Source organism: Papio anubis, chromosome 11, assembly GCF_008728515.1.
Source record: "Papio anubis isolate 15944 chromosome 11, Panubis1.0, whole genome shotgun sequence".
NCBI classification, from domain to species: domain Eukaryota; kingdom Metazoa; phylum Chordata; class Mammalia; order Primates; family Cercopithecidae; genus Papio; species Papio anubis.
Window position 1 is genome coordinate 64527652 of NC_044986.1, and position 22502 is coordinate 64550153.

Below are 22502 nucleotides of genomic sequence, written 5' to 3' on the forward strand. Positions count from 1 at the left end.
TTCTTAAGGCTGAATTAGACTGCAGGTTTTAATTCTTGTCTTGTCTACCAGCTAATTGTTAGCCCTTGGTAGGAGAATCAAGGCCTTTGCATAATTTTTTTTTCTTTTCTTTTTCTTTTTTTTTTTTTTGAGATGGAGTCTCGCTCTGTCGCCCAGGCTGGAGTGCAGTGGCACAATCTTGGCTCACTGCAACCTCCGCCTCCCAGGCTGAAGTGATTCTCCTGCCTCAGCCTCCTGAGTAGCTGGGATTACTGGCATGCGCCGTCACGCCCAGCTGATTTTTGTATTTTTAGTGGAGACAGGGTTTTACCATGTTGGCCAGGCTGTTCTTGAACTCCTGACCTCAAGTGATTCACCCATTTCAGCCTCCCAAAGGGCTGGGATTACAGGCATGAGCCACTGTGCCCAGCCTTGCATAAGTCTTTCTACATCTTTAATTTTTTTGTAGAGATGGGGTCTCCCTGTGTTGCTCAGGCTGCTCTGAAACTCCTGGCCTCATGCAGTCCTCCCACCTCGGCCTCCCAAAGTGATGGGATTACAGGCATGAGCCACTGCACCTGGCCAAAAGGCTAAATTTTCCACCAAGCTAACATTCCTGAGCTTTTGGTGCCAAAAGAACTTCTTTTTTAGTGAGGTATTTTTTCATGTTTGTACTCTAGATTTAGATCAGAGATTAGATTTTAAAATGAAATAACAAAATATACAGCAACAACTGACAGAAAAATATTTTGCAGAGAAAAAGATGGGGAGGAAAAGCCTCTCATTTAGGGAAACCTATTAAGTGTTATGGGGCCGGGCATGGTGGCTCACGCCTGTAATCCCAGCACTTTCGGAGGCCGAGGCGGGTGGATCACCTGAGGCTAGGAGTTCGAGACCAGCCTGGCCAACATGGCAAAACCCTCTTTCTACTTAAATACAAAAAATTAGCCTGGCATGGTGGCAGGTGCCTGTAATCCCAGCTACTCGGGAGGCTGAGGCAGGAGAATCTCTTGAACCCGGGAGGCGGAGGGTGCAGAGAGTTGAGATCATGCCATTGCACTCCAGCCTGGGCAACAGAGAGAGAGTCCTTCTCAAAAAAAAAAAAAAAAAAAGGTGTTATGGGATGTTCAAGTAAGGCAACCAACCATCCTGGTTTGCGCGAGACTGTTCTGGTTTTAGCACTGAAAGTTCCGTATCCTGAGAAACCCCTCAGTCCCAAGCAAACCCAGATGGTTGGTCATCAAAATCCAAGTCCAAGGGCCTTTACACTCTAGAAAAGCATTACTACAGGAAAAAAAAACAAACAAACTTGCACTCTGTGCCAATTAAAATCTTTGCGAAGCAGCTGTGCATGTGCAGATCTGCTCAGAACTCTTCTTCCATGGGGAAGCTGGACTGTTTGGATATTGTTGGGCATTTTCCTGAGTCTTTAAAAGTGCTTGTTTGCTGAGTTTTGAATTTCACGTGTTTTGTTCCTCACAGAGTGACTGAGCCATCCAGGCCCTGTCACCTTACCAGAACGGGGCCTTGAAGGCTCTGCCCAGCCTCCTGTGGCCCCTTCACCATCCCACCCACATCCTCCCACATCAAGCTTTCTCATCCTTTGCAGTGCAGCCCACTGTTCCCAAAGAGGGTGAGAGTAGGAGTCATGACATTTCTCCCCATCTTTGACTCATCCCTCTGCTCCCAGGTGGCAGACAATCTAGAAGTGTTGGCTCAAGGAGCTAGTTTTGTTGTTAATATTAAAATAGCTAGTAGTTGGCTAGGTGCAGTGGCTCATGCCTGTAATCCCAGCACTTTGGAAGGCCAAGGAGGGACCATTTGAGGTCAGGAGTTCAGGACAATCCTGGCCAACATGGTGAAACCCTATCTCTACTAAAAATACAAAAATAGCCAGGTGTGGTGGCGGACGTCTGTACTCCCAGCTACTCGGGAGGCTGAGGCAGGAGAATCACTTGAACCTGGGAGGCCGAAGTTGCAGTGAGCTGAGGTCGTGCCACTCCATTCCAGCCTGGGTGATGGAATGAGACCCTATCTCAAAAAAAACAGAATACAATATAATAGCTAGTAGTTATTGGGCACTTACCATGTGCCAGGCACTGTGTTAAGCCCTTAACAGGCACTGTGTTGTTATACCCCTATCAGGTATTACATACAATTTATAGAGCAGGAAATTGAGAACTTTAAAAGTCAAGTCACTTGCCCAAGGTCAAGAGCTAGGAAGCTCGGAGTGTAAACCCAGGCTGCCTGACACTCAGGTTTAACTCTGCTATCTGCCTGCTCTATTTCACGTTTTTCATGTGAGACTTCAGTGAAGGGATGGCAGGAATGGGGAAAGATAGAGGAATAAGGCAGCTCAAAACCCAAGCCACCTGAAAGGTCACATGAAGTGCATTTAATAACTATGTGAGATCCTCCTCTTCCATTGTTTAACCCTCGCCTGGGCTCAAGTAAAAAGTACCTGTCACTGGGTCTTCAGCCACACCAACCCACGGTGCAAAATATCTGGAGTAAAAGTCAAACGACTGGCTCTGCCCACCAGGCTCTCCTTTAAGGGTAAGAATAAGCCCTTTCACCTTCCCTGTGTTTTCAACTTGCAGCAGATTCTCCGTGTTCACTTTCAGGTTCTCCAGAAATGACCTGGTTCATAAATGAGACGGATTAGGACAAACTCATTTCACAGCCCACTCACCACACAGATTCTGTAAAACAGGCCAGGGTGCAGTTTGCTCAAACAGCTCAGCAGGAAAGCAGGGAAGAACAAGTGGGAATGTCTTCCTACTGGGGAAAGAAACGCTCTGGCGGCGTAAATCATGGTTTGACTGGACACAGCACAGCCAGACCAAGGCAGAGCTATAAATCTGGGCACTCAGCCCTCCCCAAAGTGCTGATACGACCAAAAATCTTACCTGTCGTAAGTGTCACTGAGGCGGAGGAGGAGCTTTCGGGTATCTGGAGAATAACAGATGTCCTGGACCAGTGTGTTGCCTATGGCAGTCTGTGGAGACAGACCAAAAACTCCTCAGGGGCATGCCCTGGGCCAAGTCCCTGATCCCCTGAAATAGGAAATGACCTCTCATTGAACATCCACTGTGAGCCAAGCACACCCATCGTCTCCAGTCCCCAAGAGTGTTAGTGCAGTTTCAGAGCTTAAGGTGTTCCCCAAGGATGGTCAGTCTCCTGGCTACCAAACAGGCCTCGGCCGGGTGCAGTGGCTCACACCTATAATCCCAGCACTTTGGGAGGCTGAGGTAGGTGGCTCACCTGAGGTCAGGAGCTCGAGACCAGGCTGGCCAGCATGGCAAAACCCCATCTCTACTAAAATGCAAAAATTAGTCGGGCATGGTGGTGCACTCCTGTAATCCCAGCTACTCGGGAGGCTGAGGCAAGAGAATCACTTGAACCTGGTGAACCAAGAATCACTTGTGAGCCAAGAATCACTTGGCTGAGATCGCACCACTGCACTCCAGCCTGAGAGACAGAGTGAGACTCCGTCTCAACAAAAAAAAAAAAAAAAAAAAAAAATAGGCATTGCTCACAAGTGCCTACTATGTGCCTCAATGCACAACTCCTTCAAGTAGGTATTCTCCCCACAGAGAAGGGGAAAGAGACTTAGAAAGGCCAAAGATCTCACACACACACACACACACACACACACACATATCTTGGCCCAGGTCTGAGAAGGTCAGAGAAAAAGCTCTAAATCCCTACTGTCCACCATCTTTAGAGATGGCCTCATGTCCACCTCTTAGAGCTATGAGGATTAAATAAAATCATATATGTGGAGTATCTGCAGCAGCAATTAGAACATTCCACATGGCAAGGACTCAGGGCTAGCAGTTTGATTGGAAGTAGGGACCAGAGGGCTCGTCTTACGCTGCTCTGCTTGGCAAGCACAACACTTTCACTAGATTGTATGTGACAGATCAATAACATAACCTGTTCTCAAGATACCCTGGTTCACTCTACCTGACTGCACATAATCTTGCTGAAATCCAGGAACATCATTTGTTTGTATGTTTGTTTGAGGGTGGCTTGGGGCATTGAGGGGGATTATGAGGAGATAACCCCTTCCCACAACACCAAGCCATCCTTTGGCACCAGCCCTAGCTGCCAGGCCCAGCAGATGGTAATTACATGGTAGTTGTATGGTAGTCACTAGGTGGCTTCAGGTTCTCTAATCTTTGTTAGAGGCCAAGACACTCCAGTTCCCACATCCAGAATTCCTTCTGCCTTGGGTGGTACTTGGGCTTTCTGCCTCTGTGACTATGGGCTGATCAACATCACTTCCTCAAGAAATGGGAACTCCTACAGCCAGATCCCATCTGTTCTCCAGAGCCTTAGTCTCTAGAACCCTGCCCTTATCTCCATGGGTTCATATGTTGATTTGAAAGTTTAAGGGTGGGCACGGTAGCTCACGCCTATAATCCCAGCACTGTGGGAGGCCGAGGCGGGCGGATCACCTGAGCTCAGGAGTTCGAGACCAGCCTGACCAACATGGAGACACCCCATCTCTACTAAAAATACAAAATTAGCCAGGCATGGTGGTGCATGCCTGTAATCCCAGCTACTCGGGAGGCTGAGGCACGAGAACTGCTAGAACCCAGGAGGTGGAGGTTGTGGTGAGCCAAGATCACACCATTGCACTCCAACCTGGGCAACAAGAGCAAACTCCGTCTCAAAATAAAAAAAGTTTAATTCTCGGCTGGGAATCTTACTGCCAGTTTCTAGGGAAGAACACAAAATGGCAATACTTACAACCCTTTGTTATCCCATTTAATAAATGCTGACTGAGGATAAGTTAAGTTCTTTCTACCATGAACAAGGTCTACCATTATAAGGTTTTTTCCACTTTCTTACCAGTATGTTTAAAGCAGTTTGTTTTTAAATTTGTCTTGTCTCCAAAACTTTCATACCTGAACTAGCATGGCCATGCTTGGGGTCCATTCCTCTCCTTCTAGCTAGAAAAGTACAGAAATTCAACATCCCTTAATTTCCCTAGAGGCTGGTCTCCTCCCAGAAACTTACATTTCCTTAAGACATCCCATTCTCTCTCTTCTTCACCACCTCCATTGGTTCTTTTGTGCCTTTCAGCCTGTCACATAACAGTGTCTCTTCCCTCCATCCTACCATGGGGCCAGCACTGACAATCAGGAGCCAAGGAAAACTGGTCAACCTTCTCACCAAATAGACTGAATATTAAAATTCAAACCTGAAACACTGTAACATTTATATTGGTAGAATGCCTATCTTTAGGGATCAAATGGTACCAAATCTTTGTGTGCAAACAACAACAAATAACTAGGCTCAGGTTTGATTCTTTTTACCAACCTTTATCAAGTCCTCTACTTCATGGAAGTCCTAGATGGGTGGGAAAAAAACAAAATTATTATAAAATAGGAGAGCTGTCAGTTGTACACGGCTTAGGGCAATAACCACAAAGAGCTGACCTGGGAGTAGACTGGATAAAGAGGCAAGTCCAGGACGATGCCATCCTCTGCTTGTCTGGCCCTTAGTTCTCCACTCAGAGTGACAAACGTGAGTGTGCTATTCACGTTTTCTGGCCAAAATAGGAATCAAGAAATAGGAAATCAACTTTGTCATATATGTACATGTCCATTTCAAACACCTTTGCATTGTCTTAGATTTTCTGGCAATGCCATCCTTTTCTATGATGGAGCGAGGTTTGCGTTGCTGGGGTCTAGAATGGAGAAAACTCTCACTAGATTCTAACTTGAGAACCAAGAACAAAACTGATTGGATATGGCGTCATACTTCAAGTCTTCAGATCCCAGCTCTTTACTGCTTACTGTGCCCTTACTAACTTTGCCTCCTTTTTTTTTTTTCTTGAGACAGGGTCTCACTGTGTTGCCCAGGCTGGAGTACAGTGGCGCGATCTCAGCTCACTGTACCCTCTGCCTCCCATGTTCAAGTGATTCTCCCACCTCAGCCTCCCAAGAAGCTGGAATTACAGGTGTGCACCATCACACCCAGCTAATTTTTGTATTTTTAGTAGAGACGAGGTTTTATCATGTTGGTCAGGCTGGTCTCAAACTCCTGACCACAAGTGATCCACCTGCCTCAGCCTCCCAAAGTGCTTAGATTATAGGCGTGAGCCACCACACCTGGCCAGCCTCCTTAAATCTCAGTTTCCTCATCTATAAAATGAGGTTAATACATTAAACCTACCTTTTATAATGTTTTCTCTTTCTTTGAGGAACTGTCTCACTCTGTTGCCCAGGCTGGGGACTGGCTCACTGCAGCCTTAACCTCCTGAGCTCAAGCAATCCTCAGCCTCCCGAGTAGCTGGGACTACAGGCATGAGCCATAATGCCTGGATAATTTTTAAATATTTTGTAAAGACAGGGTCTCACTATGTTGCCCAGGCTGGTCTCTAAGTTCTAGACTGAAGCGATCCTCCTGCCTTGGCTCCCAAAGTGTTGGGATTACAGGCGTGAACCACTGCACCTAGTCTAAAATGTTTCTAATACAGATTTTAAAATATCCTGCAGCAACAACCATAGAGTCATAACCTCTTCTAGTCTAAGATATGCCAAGGGAATAACAAAACATTTAAGTTGTAAATATCAGTCTTATATGAAATAAATGTGGTTTATCCTAAATAAACCAAACTTTTTACACAGCAATGTGATTTAAAGAATGCACCACAAATACTGCCACCCCGTTACTGATACAGCTTGGGCTACTTATCAGTATGTATAACATTTTTAGTGAAAACAAAGAATGGTGACCTAATTCTTTTCTCTCTCTTAATATTTCTGTAAAACTTAAATCACATGTCAAAGGTGAAGAACTCTGACTTATTAACTTTCATTGAGCATAAAATTGACATTTGGAAACACAAAGCTTAATTTTTCTCATTATGATCGATGTAAGACATTACTATTTACAAAGCATTTTTTCATATCTTATCTTATCTAACCTTAAGACTGCCCTATGGGGGGTTCCAGGGTGTTATTATTCCAAACCTCAGCATCAAACCAACCCATGTGGAGTCCAGTTTTCAAAAGACACTCAATCTTGCTTTGGGAGGTCAAGGCAGGTCGTTCACCTGAAGTCAGGAGTTTGAGACCAGCCTGGCCAACATGGTGAAACCCCATCTCTACTAAAAATACAAAAATTAGCCAAGCGTGGTGGCAGGCACCTGTAATCCCAGCTACTTGGGAGGCTGAGGCAGGAGAATCGCTTAAACACAGGAGGCAGAGGTTGCAGTGAGTCGAGATCTTGCCATTGCACTCCAGCCTGGGTTACAAGAGCAAAACTCCATCTCAAAAAAGACAAAAACAAAAAAACAAAAGACACTCAATTTAATTTCAGTAAATCTTATTTTTCAAGACTCAATTCCTAAACATTTCAGAATGTCTGCTTGCCTTTGCACGTGTCCCCTATCCACAAATACCAAAATCATCTTTTTGAAATGTATATTGAATTATATTATATGGCCTCTCAACTTTATCCCTGCCAATCATATAGACAGGTCCCAGGGGCTTTGTACTTGCTAGCCTCTGCCTGGGATGCTCCTCCTCTCACTCTAGCTCGTCCCACAGATGCTTCATCTTATCCTTTAGCCCAAAGTTCCCCTTCTCTAGTGGGTGCTGATCCAGATTCTATGTCTGACCCATGGCCTCAGGACTGGGACTCCATGAGGCAAGGAAGTACCATAGGGTACAAAATGTAAGGAGGCACCTGCTCTCAGCTGCAACCTGGGGCCTTGCTGGCTCTGCCTACACCCGGCCCTGACCCTGCTTGCCCAGAGTGCTGGTGGCCTATAGCTCTCAACTGAGTCACTCTCTTGGAGTTACCCTTGGCTGAGTAGAGCTACCTTGCCCAAAGTCATACATCTTTTCCAGGTTTTGGGGACTGGTCCATGGAGGACAAAAAGGCCTGAATCTCTGCCTCTACTTGGAACTATACTACTTGAAAAAATGTCCAGCTTTAGAGCTCCCCATGGATTTGGCCTAGGCCTTTCTTTGTTGCTACTACTCTGCAGTTCAATTTCTCCCTCTATTCAATCCTGCTTTCTTTTTTTTCTTTTCCTTGAGGCGGAGTCTTGCTCTGTCGCCCAGGCTGGAGTGCAATGGCACAATCTCGGCTCACTGCAACCGCCGCCTTCCAGATTCAAGCGATTCTCCTGCCTCAGCCTCCTGAGTAGCTGGGACTACAGGCATGCGCCACCACACTTGGCTAATTCTTGTATTTTTAGTAAAGACGGGGTTTTGCCCAACCCCCACAGTGACCTTCTGTCGTATTATCCTGTTTCTTTCCTTGTTTCCATTTCCGTTTGCTGTCTATGCTTGTTTCTGGCTGCTTCCATCTCCTGTTTTAGGGCATTTCCCAGGAATCTCTCCTCTGTCCCATCCCCACAAGGCCCTGATCTTTGTCCATTAAACTAAATGCAGCTAAGATAGAAACTGGCAGAATTAAGGTGCTCCAACTCCTCTTAAGGTGAATGCATATATACAGTGGGGGCCCAGGAATCTTTAAAATTCAGAGCAAAGAAGCTCTTATTGGCTGGGTGTGGTGGCTCATGCCTGTAATCCCAGCACTTTGGGAGGCCAAGGTGGGTGGATCAATTGAGCTCAGGAATTTGAGACCAGTCTGGGCAACACAGCAAAACCCCGTCTCTACCAAAAATACAAAAATTAGCCAGGTGTGGTGGTGTGCACCTGTGGTCCCAGTTACTTTGGAGGTTGAAGTGGGAGGATGGCTTGAGCCCAGGAGTCAGAGGTTGCAGTGAACTGATATCCCAACTCTGCACTCCAGCCTGGGCAACCGAGCCAGGCCCCATCTCAAAAAAAAAAAAAAAAGTTTATTGAAGAATCTCTTACTGTGAAATGAATTTCAATGTGGGAGGGGAAATAATTGGAGTGAAACGTTCCTGTTGGTCCCCAATCTCATATCGTATGAGATGACAATTCTGCCCATGCAAGCTTCACAAAGACCAGAGATCTCCGGTTTAAAAAATAGCATTCTGACTGCAGCTTTCCAGTGATGGTGGGCACATACTCAGAAAGGTAAAAGTGCTATTGAAGGTCGCTAGTTTTGTTTCTGCATTACGAATAGCATGAAGTAAACTCTGCAAAGTCTTTATACCAGTCACTTTGGACCATCAGAATAAGTCTGTGTGAGAACTTAAAAAAAAAAAAAAGCCATTTGCTAAGTGTTAGATTCATTAAAGAAAATCACATTACTTATTTTGTAAAACAGCACAGCTGCAGAAGCCAGGGTGGCGTGGCCACAGAGCGGAACCTCACTTGCCGGTGTAAACCATCTTAGTCCAAAGCAGGAACCTGAGGGTAGGAAAAGCCAAAGAGAGATGAGATCATTCCCATGCAAGCAGGTCACAGATTTCTCATTTTCTTCTTTCCTAAATATTTCTCTAGAATGATGAATAGCCAAAACATGTTGTAAAAGGAGGAATGATGGCTAGGCAAGCATCGTAGGGCTCCCCAGTGCTAGATCTGGAATGGAAACATTCAGGTTCACCAACACCCTCTACCCCAGAGGAACTGAAAACCAAATCAGAATCTCCTGCTCTATCTACTGTCTGCATGCAAATAATAAGGGGGCATTTTCCTTAAAGATCATCCCCCCACCTAAAAATAATTTCTGGTGTCATTCAAGAATGATTGTAAAGTGGTGGCTCACACCTATAATCCCAGCACTTTGGGAGGCTGAGGTACAATTGCTTGAATCCAGGAAGTGGAGGTTGCAGTGAGCCAAGATCATGCCACTGCCCTCCAGCCTGGGCGACAGAGCAGTTCTTTAAAAAAAAAAAAAAAAAAAAAGCATATTTACTTTGTGCAAAGTTGTCTGTCGGGTGCAGTTTTCGGATAAAAGCAGTTTCAGAGAGGTTCATCTCCCTTGCAATTTTCTGATGCATGTCTTCTTCCAATTCCTTAATTAGAAACATAAGATCATTGAGGTTTCAGTAACACAGATCAGACTTCCTTTGGACAAAAACTACCATTAATTTAAAAGCAGTTTATTAATAATAAAAGTTATATGCTTAAAAGGAAATAATTACCAAGGAATTCAAGACACTTTTATAAAGATTGGTTCTCAGAAACCCATGTTTGCAGTACCCTGTGAAGAAGAGTTATAAATGTACAAGCTGGAATAGACTGTGAAAAACTGGCTGGCCTGGCCTGTCTTTTGTCACATTAAGATCTAGTCTAGCTGACAGAGTGTGCTCTCTTCTAAAAACAAATGCCATGCAAGGAAGTACCCCAATCTCCCTTGCTTTGTTGGTGAAAAAGAGGTTCAGCACTCACTCTGGGCAGGCTGGACCGCTCCTCCCCTGTCTTTGCATGGTTTACTCCCTTTCGTGGGAAGGGCTTCAGGCCAGGGGTCACCTCCTCCAGTAAGCCTTCCCAGACCACTGTGTCTAAAGGTGTTGTCTCCTCACTAGTGCTTAGATGTCCTGAAATTGCCTGGTATGCCCTTTACCGTCTGGCCTCCCCACCTCTGATTCTAAGTTCTGTTGGAGTACGGACTGTGCTGTCTTGCTTTGTCCGGACCTGGAACAATGCCTGGTATTCACCCCAGCACAGTAGGAGGTCAACAAACATTTGTTGAAAAACTAAGTACATTATTTCACTTAATCTCATTTTTAAAACCCTCAATGTAAATATTTTTATACCCTTACAAATGAAGAAATTAAACAGAGAGATCATATAATATCCTAAGACCACAATATACCTAATAAACACTACAGTGATTAAGAATGAGAGCTTAGTTAGGCGTGGTGGCTCACGCCTGTAATCCCAGCACTTTGGGAGGCTGAGGAGGGAGGATAGCTTGAGTCCAGGAGTTCAAGACCAGCCTAGGTAACATAGTAAGACCCTGTCTCTGTAAAAAAGATTAAAAAAAAAAAAAAAAAAAAAAGAGCAAGGGCTTTAGCTGGGCATGGTGGCTTATGCCTGTAATCCCAGCACTTTGGGAGGCCAAGGCAGGAAGATTGCTTGAGACTAGGAGTTCAAAACCACCCCCCAGTCTCTATAAAAAATAAAAATAAAAAATTTAGCTGGGCATGGTGGTGCTTGCCAATGGTCCAGGCTACGTGGGAGGCTGAGGTGGGAGGATCACTTGAGCCCAGAAGTCAAGGCTGCAGTGAGCCATGATTGTGCCACTGCACTCCAGCCTGGGTGACAGAGCAAGATCCTGTCTCAAAAACAAAAAAGAAAAGAAAAAGAAAAAGAATGAGGGCTTTGCAAATGTGGACAATAGTAACAACTGGCCAGGCACATGCCTATAATCCCAGCACTTTGGGAGGCCAAGGAGAGTGGATCGCTTGAGCCTAGGAGTTGAAGACCAGCCTGCGCAACATCATGAGAACCTGACTCTAAAAAAATATTTTTTACATAGTAACAACTAGTGAATCTAGGGGAAGGGAATATGCATGTTCACTGTACCATTCTTGAAACTTTTCTGTAGGTTTTTAATTTTTCAAAATAAAATGTTTTAAAAAATTATGTGGGTTTGAAAATAGAATTGAATTCTATCCTGGGTGAGCCTCTAGTAGCAGTGTAAAAGTGGGCAAGTCATTTAATCTTATGGCCTCAGTTTCCACACCTTTAAGATGGGAATAATAGCACTTAAGTCAAGGTTTATTGTGAAGATATATACATGCATACAAACACACACACACACACACATTCCTCAACTCAAGAAAAAAGTGGACCCGGCTGGGCGCGTTGGCTCACGCCTGTAATCCCAGCTCCTTAGGAGGCCAAGGCAGGTAGATCACGAGGTCAGGAGTTCAAGACCAGCCTGGCCAATATGGAGAAACCTCGTCTCTACTAAAAATACAAAAAAATTGCCGAGAGTGGTAGCACGTGCCTGTAATCCCAGCTACTTGGGAGACTGAGGCAGGAGAGTTGCTTGAACCTGGGAGGCGGAGGTTGCAGTGAGCTGAGATCGCGCCACTGCACTCCAGCCTGGGTGACAAAGCGAGATTCCGTCTCAAAACAAAAACAAAAACAAAAAACAAAAGTTGACTTGAAATATGTTTTTGTTTTGAGAAGAAAAATCCATTTTTAACGAATAAAACGCTTACTAGTTAGATTTTGAATTTTAAAGAAGTTTCAAGACAACGCGTTTTTGTTTTGGTCAAATTTATTGCTCTTGATCTCCTGAAACTCTTTCTAACTGAAATCTACTAGTTAGATTTAGAATTTTAAAGAAGTTTCAAGACAAATGCATTTTTATTTTGGCCAGATTTATTGCTCTTGATCTCCTGAAACCCAGAAAAATTATAATTTTATATTAATAAATTCATAATTCACTTCTCTGAGTTATGCAAATTAAACAATCTTTGTCTTTGATTCAAAATCTTTTGAAACATGTTCCATATAATTGTATAGGGCATAAAACTGTGATTATTGTGAAAAATCAGTCATGATTTTAAAACTACCAGCTGATATAAAAATCCTAGCAGGGGCCAGGTGTGGTAGCTTATGCCTCTAATCCCAGCACTTTGGGGGGGCGAGGTGGGTGGATCACTTGAGATCAGGAGTTAGAGACCAGCCTGGCCAACACGGTAAAACCCCATCACTACTAAAAATACAAAAATTAGCCAGGCGTGGTGGTGCACGCCTGTAATCCCAGCTACTCAGGAGGCTGAGGCAGTAGTCGCTTGAACCCGGGAGGCAGAGAATGCAGTGAGCCGAGATCATGCCATTGCACTCCAGCCTGGGTAACAGAGCAAGACTCTGTCTGAAAAATCAATCAATCAATCAATCAATCAATGAAGGAAACATAATAAGCCCTCTTTTTTTTTTTTTTTTGAGACGGAGTCTCACTCTGTTGCCCCAGCTAGAGTACAGTGGCACTGTCTCAGCTCACTGCAACCTATGCTTCCTGGGTTCAAGTGATTCTCCCACCTTAGCCTCCTGAGTAGCTGGGACTACAGGTGCAGACCACCATGCCCGGCTAATTTTTTGTATTTTAGTAGAGATGGGGTTTCGCCATGTTGCCCAGGCTGGTCTGGAACTCCTGAGCTCAGGCAATACGCCCATATAGGCCTCCCAAAGTGCTAGGATTACAGGTGTGCGCCTCTACGCCCCGGCTCACCCAGAGAGAGACTGAAAGAAACGGAGAGAGAGAGAGAGAGAAAGAGAAATAACTCATTCCAGTGCCCAACACATAGTAGGTACTTAATACATGTTAGCTTTTTATTTGAGTGGCTCAAAGTCATGCTTTAACCAGCCATACTACATGGCCTGCCCATCACAAAGACAAACGATTATTAACCCTTTAACATGCTACAGACAGGGAAAACCAATGTCTAGCAGAGAAAATGGACCCCCAAAAGGTTTCTAAGACAGAACAGCAATCAACCAATTAATGAGTGCTGTGTGGGCCAGGAGCACGGCACCACAACTAAGGGGATTTGTTAGAAATGCAGAGTCCAAGGCCCCCTGTCTTGGGCCTCTGACCTTCTGAGTCAGTATCTCCATTTTTACAAGCTCCCCAGGTGATCGTGTACACATTAAAGTTTGAGAAACCCTCGTGTATAAGCCATGGATCTAGCATCTAGGTGGGGAGTCAAGACAGCCACAGACAGCAACTGTGAACAATACTAGAGAATATGTAATTGAGACACATAGATTTTGACAATAAATACTCTAAAACTTTAAAGATAAGGCCTTGTGGTGAACCTAGAAAAGAGGGGAGATTTCGGTGATTTGGACAGAAAAGTGTGTGCAAAGAGCTTTGTATTAGGATAGCTTCTTAGGCAAGTTTCTTGATCTCACTTCTGTTCTCTCTTTTTTTTTTTTTGAGAGGAAATCTCGCTCTGTCACCCAGGCTGGAGCGCAGTGGTGCGATCCAGCTCACTGCAAGCTCCGCCTCCCGGGTTCAAGTGATTCTCCTGCCTCAGCATCCTGAGTAGCTGGGATTACAAGTGCGTGCCACCACACCCAGCTGATTTTTGTATTTTTATTAGAGATGGGATTTCACCATGTTGGCCAGGCTGGTCTCAAACTCCTGACCTCAGGTGACCCGCCCACGTCGGCCTCCCAAAGTGCTGAGATTACAGGCATGAGCCACCGCACCTGCCTGTTCTCTTGTTAAATCAGAGATTAAACTTTAACATAACGGACACTCTAGAATTCTAGAAACAGGACGATGAAAATGTGGTGGGATGAGTACCTGTCCCACCTGTGGGCACCTATGGGCCTGGATAAGTGAGAAATCCCACCTAAGTAGAGGAGTAGAGGGGGCCGCTGGAAAGTCCCAGTCAACAAGACAACAATGTTAACAACTGAACTCAAGCACTTCCCATGGCCTGTTGAATGTTTTCTGTGGAAACTGGTCCAGATGCCCATGCACACGACACCTGATAGAAACTGGGAGGTATTTTAGCCCCTTAGTGCAGAGTCTGCAATCACAGGTCTCAGTGGTAATCGAAAAGTGATCAAGAAAAGCCTTTGCTGGCCTTCCTGGACTTGCCTTCTTGCCTGCAGAAACCTAAAGTGCCTGCCAGTCCTTCCTCTATCTGATCTGGCCAAATTTCCCATCTTTGTCCTTACTTTCTTTGTCTATAGCTCCCTGTGACCTTTAGGATAAGTCTTTAAAAGTATTAAAACATCTACATTGTAGTGAAGCTCACCATCTATTGGTAATAGATTTCTTTGCAAATGGGCCCTTTCACACATTAGCTAGGATGCAAACTTCACTGCCCACCAGCTCTTTAATCCTCTCTACCTTGGTATACTGCGTTTCTTGCAATTTGAATTTATATAACTGTAACTTCTATTTCAGGACAATGAAAAATGCACCTGCTATTTGCCTGAGGGACCACAGACACGTGGAAAGTTTAACAGTAGCGGCCCACAACATGTACCACTGGCAGCTGGACTTTCACTGAATTCCTACACTGCAACCAAAGGTCAAGACAATGGTGAATCATGGAAAGACTTCAACTTTGAAAGCCTTACAAACAAAAGAGAGAGGATGCGTTCGTTCAAAATATTGGCTTTTCTTTCCAACAATTTTTCCATTTTACACTAGAAGCTCCTTTTCAAACACTGCACAAAACAGTCGCAAACCAACAGTTATGAATTCCCTTGCTTTAATATCAATTTCCCTTTGGCCGTCTCATGTGAATCAAATTTCCAACAGCAAAAACAGAGTGATGTTTGCCTTTCTGAGTTCCAGTGCACTGCTTTGGGATACTGAGGCTCCGTCACCCTATGACCCACAAAGATGAATGATCAGAAAATCAGAGTAAAGGTTTAAAATACTCCCATCTTGTGGCAGTTTTGAAATATGGCAGCCTGAATATGACAGCCCTGACTTATCAGTCCTTATTGTTCATTTGTCCCTCTGCTGTAGACAAGATTCCAGTAAAGTCAACACACCTGGATGGAGAAAGTTCTAAAACCATCAAGGAAGTGGAAAACTTGTAAACTAAAATCTACAAAACACTAAGCTGGGTGCAGTGGCTCTTGACCAAGCACTTTGGGAGGCTGAGGTAAGAGGATCCCCTGAGGCCAGAAGTTAGAGACCAGCCTGGGCAACAGAGCAAGACCCTGTCTCTACAAAAAATAAAAATTAGCTGAGTGTGGTGGTGCACACCTGTTGTCTCAGCTACTCAGGAGGCTGAGGCAGGAGGATAGCTTGAGCCCAGGAGTTCAAGGCTGCTGTGAGCTATAATCGTGCCACTGTACTCCAGTCTAGGGGAGAGAGCAAGGTCCTGTCTCTGAAAAAAAAAAAAAAAAAATACAATTAAAAAGAAAAGCACCACTGGTTATTGCCACCACAACCAGCAGCTAGTCATGGGTCCCTCTAGTTTTTTACCAGCTGTCATCATAATGTGTCTGTTTTCATTTTTACATTGCTTCTACACATTTTCCATGCTTCTACAAGGTCTCTATTGTCAAACGGATTGTCAGGCATCTGAGGACACCATCAATTTATTTATTTATTTATTTATTTATTTATGTATGTATGTATGTATGTATTTATGTTTGAGACAGAGTCTCACTCTGTCACCCAGGCTGGAGTGCAGTGGTGCTTTCTTAGCTCACTGCAACCTCCGCCTCCCAGGTTCAAGTAATTCTACTGCCTCAGCCTCTGGAGTAGCTGGGACTTCAGGCATACATCACCACACCTGGCTAATTTTTGGCTGGTCTTTAACCTTGGCTAATTTGACGGGGTTTCACCATGTTGGCCAGGGTGGTCTCAAACTCCTGACCTCAGGTGATCTGCTTGCCTCAGCCTCCCAAAGTGCTGGGATTACAGGTGTGAGCCACAGCACCCAGACAATTTTTATTAAATTTTTTTCAAATATTTGTTTTACGTTCCACTTAGACCTTAATCTGTTTTTGTTTTCACCTAATATATAGTGTTATATGTTTCTCATGTGAAAAATTTAAAAATTTAAAAATGTCAGCTGGGCATGGTGACTCACACCTGTAATCCCAGCACTTTGGGAGGCTGAGGTGGGAAGATTGCTTATCTCAAAAAAATAAAAATAAAAAAAGTTGAAAAATGGACTTGTCTTGAAAACAAACAAAAAATCCTTTAGAATATTATAGAAGCTCTTGAACTTTACTACTCAGAAGTTTTTACTTTACTTTTAGTAGTCTTTTATCAAATGTTCAAAAAGCTCAAAGCACCATGACCTACCTAGTCTTTAGTCTATCCAGCAGGTTTTCCTGTGGTTAGTCTCATCCTGGTCAAATTTTGAATAATTTAAAACAAAGCTACAAAAAAAAAAAAAAAAAAAAAATTCCTCTGAAGCCCTGCACTTAAAATCTGAAGTGTTTTTACCTCATAAAACCTAACATTATTCCATTCTCTGAGTCCTGGTACCTTTGTACCTGGTACCTTCAGGTCTTTTAGCCTCTGTGGTGACTACTGAATAACGATCAGTTTACATGGCCATTTTCCGCACTAGACTCTGAGCACCTCAAGGGCGGGTGCACTTGTTAACCTTTGTACCTCTGGCTCCTAGCCCAGAGCCTGGCTGAATGAATTGTGGTCAATATTATAAGGTTTAGCGTTTATTTATCTCTGACATTTTCCTGTGGCCACCTGTATTCTCTCCACCATCTCAGGACAACGAACCCAAGGGCAGACACCACCATTTATACTTCTATTATAATTTTTATTGATTATGAATTAGGAAAAGTGCTACCTTCACCTCCAGGAGGACAAGGTTCTCACATCCAAAGAGCGGAAAAGCATGACTAAGAGGCCTAGCAAACTAATCTTTAGATACCTATTCAGGTGTCCCTGACAGGCCATGAAATTATCCTGGTCTCACAGGCCCAAAAGCCTCAAAAGAAGTGAATTGGAAAACTTTTTAGAGAGCGTCCCCAAATCATGGACTTCCTTATCTTCTTTTTCCTTCTTCCATTCATACTAAAGCATGTTGTTTTAAACTACAAGTTCTTTGCTTAAATTTTTATTTCCTAGTTTTTCCAAATATATAATTAACATACAAAATATGTTTTAATGGAGACATAGGTAGAAAGAGAGAGGAAAAAAGAAAGAGAGAGAGAGAGAGATATCAATCCTATAAATCTGATGTTTGGTGAATTTACTGGAAATAAAAGGAGTAAGTTGGAGAATAATCCAATTCTTGTTATCTGATAAAAATGGAATATATTCTATTCAATATAAACTACTGTCAAAACTCTTCAAGGATATTACATGGGGACATGGGGCAAGTGTATTAAGACTTTTGACAAGCAGTTATAGTCAATTCCACAATTCCTTGACAGGAAGTTGTGTCTGCCAGATTGTTTCTAAAGAAAGGTCATGATTTGGAATGTGGTTGTTAATTGTTTTCATATTAATCTTCCCAAGCTCTTGTAATAATGGACAAAGTTTATTAACTTTATTACCTTCTGCATTTTGTGGAGAGAAAACACCAGCTCAAGTCTGCGTAATGAATGTAGAGTTAAGGTAAGACAAGGACTCTTGATGGCCATCTTACTGCTCCACTTGAGGGAGAAGTGTGAAAAGGAGTCAATTAATAATATTCCACCAGGTGCAGTGGCTCAGGCCTGTAATCTGAGCACTTAGGAAGGCCAAGATGGGAGAATCACTTGAATCCAGGAGTTTGAGACTAGCCTGGTCAACATACCGAGACCCCATTTCTGTTTTATAAAAAAAATTTTAAAAAAATTAAAAAACACAACAACAGCAATAAGAAAACAACGTTCACTTCAGCAGTCCTCCTTTTTTTTTTTTTTTCTTTTTTCTCAGAGACAGGGTCTCACTATGTTGGCCAGGTTGGTCTCAAACTCCTGGCCCCAAGCAATCCTCCTGCCTCAGCCTCCCAAAGTACTAGGATTATAGGCAAGAGCCACCGTACCCAGCCCAGTTCTCCATCATGATTGCACACTGGAATCACTTGGGAAACTTTAAAAAAACACTGCTGGCTGGGCACAGTGCTCATGCCTGTAATCCCAGCACTTTGGGAGGCTGAGGTGGGTGGATCATCTGAGGTCAGGAGTTCAAGACCAGCCTGGCCAACATAATGAAACCCCATCTCTATTAAAAATACAAAAAATTAGCTGTGCATGGTGGCGGGCACCTATAATCTCAGCTACTCGGGAGGCTAAGGCAAGAGAATCATTTGAACCTGGGAGGCAGATGTTGCAGTAAGCTCAGATCACGCCATTGCACTCCAGCCTGGGCAACAAGAGCAGAACTCCATCTCAAAAACAAAACAAAACAAAACAAAACAAAACAAAACAAAACACTGCTGCCCCCCACTCCCAGAGTCTGCTGTAATTGGTCTAGAAGACAGCATTTTCAAAGTTCCTTGGGTGATTTTCATGTATAGCCAGGTTGAGATTCACTGTCCTTGAAGGCCCCAACACACACTTTGCCCAACTTAATATGACTTATTTAAGATCATCAATTGCTAACTGTCCTCTTGAAGTAATTTTCAGATAATCTACTTTTGTGCTAACTGCTCTGAGTGAAAGGACACCTTACCTTGTTTCTTATTACTTAGGGACCAACACAAGGTCAATATTCCTTGACCTTGAGGGTCAATATTTAAATATTAACTATTAACAATATTTAACTATTTATTCCATTAATATTTATCTTTTTAACTATTCTATTAATATTTAACTATTCCATTAATATTTATCCTAATCAAAAAGCCACTTTAAAAATGAGTATTTCAATAAGTTATTTATATATTATAGCTTAATTCCTTCTACCTCTCTACTTAACTACTTAATTCCTTGCAAAATGTCTCGTTTTCTTGATCCTGAAAAGAATTTCTAATTGCCTGAGCTATAGGTAAGGTTAAAGATACTCAGCTAGGATCTGTTATGCTAAATGTGAAATCGGCTATGTCTAGTCACACAGAACTCATCTAATTTCATTCTCCTCAACACTTGGTGCTAACTAAATGAAAACCTGATGGCTAAAAGGTAGCTGTAGCTCTTCGTTTTTAAAATCGGCTCTAGTTCCTCTTTATCTGAATCTTCATTTCACTGGACATACCTGAGGCATAGGCATTTTTATCAAATACTTTGGTCAAAATCAACCTGCATACATGAACATTACTGATATGATGGCAAAGAACACAAACCAAACTGGTAAACGAACAGGTGAAACCAGTCTTTTAAAATAAGTAATTGTTTCTACAGGAATCTAGAATTGTAGGTACTGTAATTCAAAACCAAGCACTTACATTTTCTAGGAGGCAAACAGCAGCAGGATTCCCACAAAATGCTCTTGCTGTGAATGCATCTGCTATGAAAATAGGAAGCTTCATTTTCCTTGCAAGCTGTTTTTGCAAGTTCTCAAAATTGCTGGTAGCCTGCTTTATGTCTTCTTCTTGGGAAAAAAAAAATCAAAAAGTTAATGTTTTACTTGGTGTCCAGACGCAAAGAACAGTTCCCAGACACAAAGTCAAGCAATTATTCAAACATACTATATTTAAAGTCGTATAATCCCCTAACTTCTTTTTTTTTTGAGACGAAGTCTTTCTCTGTTGCCCAAGCAGGAGTGCCGTAGCACTGATCTCGGCTCACTGAAACCTCTGCCTCCCCAGTTCAAGCGATTTTCCTGCCTCAGCCTCTCGAGTAGCTGGAATTACAGGCACCCGCCACCACATCTGGCTAATTTCTGTGTTTTTAGTAGCATCAGGGTTTCACAGTGTAGGCCAGGCTGGTCACAAACTCCTGACCTCAGGTGATCTGCCCTCCTCGGCCTCCAAAAGTGCTGAGATTACAGGCGTGAGTCACTGTGCCCAGCCAATCCCCTAACTTTTTAAAACCTCTAAAATGAAATTCATTTTAAAATACTGGCTAAATTGATTTTTTTCCCATATTTTGTATTGACTTTTCGTATTATACATAGAACTTAGCCGCACAATCAAAGTCTTTCTTAGAGCAGCCAGAACTAGCTTAGGCTCTGTTTTTAATGAAGTCCATGAAACGTCCAAGAGGCATGTATGTTGCTTACAGTCTCCCAATGAATATTATTACCCTTTTTTAAAATAATGCATTTTTTAATTTAAAAATATGCTCATTATAATACACTTGGAAAATAAAGACCCATAAGTGCACAAATTAGCAATAACATTATGAATGTTCTCGATGTATAGCTTTTATCAGAATTTTTATCCACTTAACAGTAAATTGCCCCTCTGTATTCACAGGGGATAGATCCCAGGACCCCCTGAGGATACCATAGTCCCACAGATGCTCAAGTCCCTTATATAAAATAGCATAATTGGAGGGCCATTCCAATACAATTGGAAAATACTGTATAGCATGAGTATTTTCCAAAGACACCAAATGCTTCAAAAACATCATTTTAATCATTTACAATATGTTTATGGATATGCTCTAAGTTGTCTACCCATATCCCTTTGGCTGAATATTTAAGTTGTTTCTAATTTTTCACTTATAAAGATAATGCAGTGATCAAACCTGCTGAATGTAAATTTTGTTTTGTGTTCCTGATTATTTTATATATATTCCTAAAAGTGAAATCCCTGGGTCAAAGTGTACAGATGTTTTAACTTAAACAGTTAAATTTATCTGCAGAAAAAGTATACCAATTTAGACAGTATATGAGAGTGTCTGACTAACTGCTAATCTGATAGCTTTTTTTTTTTTTTTTTTTTGAGATGGAGTCTCGCTCTGTCGCCCAGGCTAGAGTGCAATGGCGCGATCTCCACTCACTGCAAGCTCCGCCTCCTCCCGGGTTAACGCCATTCTCCTGCCTCAGCCTCCCTAGAAGCTGGGAGTACAGGCGCCTGCCACCACGCCCAGCTAAATTTTTTTGTATTTAGAGATGGGGTTTCACCGTGTTCGTCAGGATGGTCTCGATCTCCTGACCTCGTGATCCGCCCGCCTTGGCCTCCCAAAGTGCTGGGATCACAGGCGTGAGCCATGGCACCTGGCCAATCTGATAGATTTTAAAATACCTTGTTTTCATTTGCATTTCTTAGATTATTCTTTTGTTTTGTTTTGTTTTGAGACAGAGTCTTACTCTGTCACCCAGGCTGGATTGCAGTGGCACAATCTCCATTCACTGCAACCTCTGCCTCCTGGGTTCAAGCGATTCTCCTGCTTCAACCTTCCAAGTAGCTGGGATTACAGGCATGTGCCACCATGCCTGGCTAATCTTTTGGTATTTTTTGTAGAGACGAGGTTTTGCCATGTTGGCCAGGCTGGTCTAGAACTCCTGACTTAAGTGATCCTCCCACCTAGGCCTCCCAAAGTGCTGGGATTACAGGCGTGCCCCACTGCACCTGGCCTGCATGGGGCGTGTGTGTGTGTGTGTGTGTGTGTGTGTGTGTGTGTTGAGACCATTCTCTTGAATTTTAATCTTGGTTCCATGTGCCATGTAAATGTAGGAAAATCTCTTGTCCAAATAGCTTAGTCATTAAACCTGCCTATGGATGTTCCTGCGGAGAGTGAGACATATTTGTCCCTCTGTAATAGTCTTAGTTTGTTTACAGTTTTCCTGTCACTGCAAATTCCTGTTATTCTGTAGCTGTTAGCACAAAAGAGCCCACTTCACAGCCCGGAGCGGTGGCTCACGCCTGTAATCCCAGCACTTTGGGAGGCCGAGGCAGGCAGATCACTTGAGGTCAGGAGTTCAAGACCAGCCTGGCCAATGTGGTGAAACCCATCTCTACCAAAAATATTAAAAAATTAGCCAGGTGTGGTGGCTCATGCCTATAACCCCAGCTACTTGGGAGGCCAAGGCAGGAGAATTGCTTGAACTTGGGAGGCGGAAGTAGTTGCAGTGAGCTGAGATCATGCCACTATACTCCAGCCTGGACAATAGAGTGAGATTCTGTCTCAAAAAAAAAAAAAAAAAAAAAGAACCCACTTCACTATTGCTTATGACTTCCGCCTCAAAACTAGGCTACTCATTAATAAATATCAGTTGAGTTCTTTGAAAAAAAATAAATATTGGCCAGGCATGGTGGCTTATGCCTGTAATCCCAGCACTTTGGGAGGCTGAGGCAGGCGGATCATGAGGTCAGGAGATCAAGACCA

General features: G+C 43.2%; 1 protein-coding gene across 5 annotated transcripts in view; it reads right to left on the bottom strand.

Annotated features, from left to right (window-relative positions):
* PBLD (phenazine biosynthesis like protein domain containing) overlaps positions 1 to 22502 on the bottom strand; it is a 44662-nt gene that overhangs the window by 3333 nt on the left and 18827 nt on the right. For 3 of the 5 annotated variants that reach the window (XM_009214819.2, XM_009214820.4, XM_009214817.4), the window contains exons 2-8: positions 19673 to 19818; positions 9799 to 9898; positions 9192 to 9290; positions 5430 to 5539; positions 5311 to 5340; positions 2889 to 2977; positions 2441 to 2619 (exon numbers count right to left, since the gene is read on the bottom strand). In XM_009214819.2, the coding sequence (XP_009213083.1) occupies positions 2441 to 2619; positions 2889 to 2977; positions 5311 to 5340; positions 5430 to 5539; positions 9192 to 9290; positions 9799 to 9898; positions 19673 to 19756 (691 nt within the window). In that variant the 5' untranslated portion in view covers positions 19757 to 19818. The remainder of the gene's footprint in view (positions 1 to 2440; positions 2620 to 2888; positions 2978 to 5310; positions 5341 to 5429; positions 5540 to 9191; positions 9291 to 9798; positions 9899 to 19672; positions 19819 to 22502) is intronic. The other 2 variants (XM_003903868.4, XM_009214818.4) reach the window with 1 other exon arrangement.